General features: G+C 41.2%; 1 protein-coding gene across 1 annotated transcript; it reads left to right on the top strand.

The window, feature by feature from the left end:
* Positions 1-242: 242 nt before the first annotated feature.
* LOC103992102 (FCS-Like Zinc finger 5) lies at positions 243-1890 on the top strand. The gene is made up of 2 exons (XM_009411693.3): positions 243-631; positions 1485-1890. The coding sequence occupies exons 1-2, from the start codon at positions 330-332 to the stop codon at positions 1639-1641; spliced, it is 459 nt and encodes a 152-aa protein (XP_009409968.2). The 5' UTR covers positions 243-329; the 3' UTR covers positions 1642-1890.
* Positions 1891-2325: the final 435 nt, after the last annotated feature.

Raw genomic sequence — 2325 nt, 5'->3', positions numbered from 1 at the left:
TATCCTATGATAATTTTGTACTGACTCACTTAGTTGACTGGTAGTTGTTATAATTTTTTATTTTGATGAACCTCCTTTATATATATATATATATATTTTTATTTTATTTATTTATTTATTTATTTATATATATATATATATATATAGGAAAAGTATAGGCTAAAACCTAAAAAAGGACAGATCAAGATTGGACGGTCCAGATCTATTCTCTTCTTATTTATCTCCCCTACCACCCTCCCTCCGTTTCCGCACGCTCGGTGATCTCCGGTCTTGTAACCGCCTCCTCACCTCGCTTGCACTGCTCCGAAGGAAAAGAAGAGTGGACGGTGATGTTGCTGGAGAAGCGGCCGAGGCCGCCGATGAGGCGGACCACGAGCTCGACGGAGTTCGCATCCAGCGTCCTCTTCGACGTGGAGGCACCGCAGCCGTTCGATCAGGTGGCGATCGGCGTTCGTCACCTTGAGTCGCGGTGGGGCGCGGACTGGCGAACGACGTGGTACACGGGGTCCATGCTGTCGCCCCGAGGCGGCGTGCACAGGAGGAGCTCCGGGGACTTCGCGGCGCCTTTCTTGAGGGCCTGCGGCCTCTGCAACCGCGGCCTCGGACCCGGCCGCGATGCTTACATGTATAGGTACTTTCACTCCGTCACGAACCTTTTGCGCTATAAATCCCGTCTTTTTGGGTTTTGTCGACAATTTCCTGTTTAAAGATCGAATCTTTTCTCACCATAAAAGATCTCGATTCTCTGCTTATAGGTTTCACTTCAATTCTTTCTATTGTTTTCGAGACGAGGATTTGGAGTTTCCTTGTAGTTCGTTAACATATTGTGTCTAGAAGATCTAATATTGTTGATAATTTGGGGAAAACCGCAGTTAGATCTTTAGCTTCGATCCCAGATTGTGCTTGTCACGATGATAGTTCTGAGAGGAAATTACTGATTAGATCCGAAGAGATCTGTGTGCGGTGCTCCAACATCGTAACTAATGTTGTTGCATACGTGTGGATAGAATAATATTACCATCGTCTTGATTTGTTTGTATGGAAAGATTTAGTTGAATCCAATTAGTTGTCTTTTACTTTATAAGTAGTTACTGAGTTTCCACGTTTAGATACCATATGGTGTTGTTATCAACTCCATGTTGGCTTAAGCATAAGCCTTATTGCCCTGTTTTATGTAAATTACTCTTATGGAATCCATAAAATTATAATCTCTGAAGCTTCCATTCAAAAGCAGTCTTATATGCGTCTATGCAGCAGTGTTATGAATTAAACATCTTGTGCGCATGCATATTATCTATTCGATAGTGTTATGAGTTTCATGTCTTTGTAGTTCAACAAAATGACCGATTGGTCTTTCATATCTCCTCCATGAGTGAAGGCTTTAATTCTTTTTTTGTAATTCAAATTTCATGGAATTATCAGTAAATGTTTGAACTCTTGCTCTTACAAGCTTTGCATGCACATGTTCGTCTTTCATGTTGCAGAGGTGACATCGCATTCTGTAGCCTCGAATGCCGTCAGCAGCAGATGAACCTCGATGAGCAGAGAGAGAAATGCTCCGTCACTTCCACGAAGGAGATGCCCTCTGCTGCTAGTGGCTCCAAGCCATCCGACGGTGGTGGAACAGTCGCTGCCGCTTAACGTTTCATCGTCTTTGCCTATGAAGATAACTACAGATGTTATGATGCAACCAAATAGTTGTTGTGGGGTTTCATAGTTCTTGCAGCATCAACAAAATTAGTACAAGTAAACATATGTAGCCGATCTATCTTGGTGCTTATGACGAGTAACATCAGAAGGACCCTACACTGTCTTTTAGATTCCTTTGTTCTTCTGTAAAATGGTACTCTCTTTTTGTAATGGAATGTGATTTTGTTTGATCGGTCAGAATCATATGAGTCAAGTGATTCTCCTCCTTCTGGTGGTTCAATCTGACGTTTTCAGTTTGATTGAGTCAAGTGTTTGAATGAAGATGGAGGAAAAACATTTCTTTTGCTGACTTCAACAAGGATTTGTGGTGATTCTATTACATTTCATCCTGATGTTGACATGGAGACTTAGTAGAATGTTCATAAGAACATACATGATCATATAATTGGTATTCCTGTTTAATTCCCTGATGGCAATCACACAACCATCGAGGAATATTATTTTATTTAATCTATAAAAATTACCAAACAACTGATGTGCAGATCTACCAAATAACTGTGCATCAACTGATGTGCAGATCTAACTGATGAAGTAGAAAATATAGTTAATGTTCATCTGCCGCACACCATTTACCTTCTAAACTGTGTGGCCGTCAGCAATCAGAGAGGGGTATCA

This window comes from Musa acuminata, chromosome BXJ2-7, assembly GCF_036884655.1.
Source record: "Musa acuminata AAA Group cultivar baxijiao chromosome BXJ2-7, Cavendish_Baxijiao_AAA, whole genome shotgun sequence".
In the NCBI taxonomy this organism is placed as follows: domain Eukaryota; kingdom Viridiplantae; phylum Streptophyta; class Magnoliopsida; order Zingiberales; family Musaceae; genus Musa; species Musa acuminata.
Note: the sequence above shows the minus strand (reverse complement) of the source record. Positions and strands in the feature narration are given on the sequence as shown.

Excerpts from the sequence above, each read along its gene's own strand:
- LOC103992102 (XM_009411693.3), top strand. The coding sequence starts at position 330 with ATGTTGCTGGAGAAGCGGCCGAGGCCGCCGATGAGGCGGACCACGAGC. Across the intron at positions 632-1,484 it reads CGCGATGCTTACATGTATAG|AGGTGACATCGCATTCTGTA; the intron begins GTACTTTCACTC and ends TTCATGTTGCAG.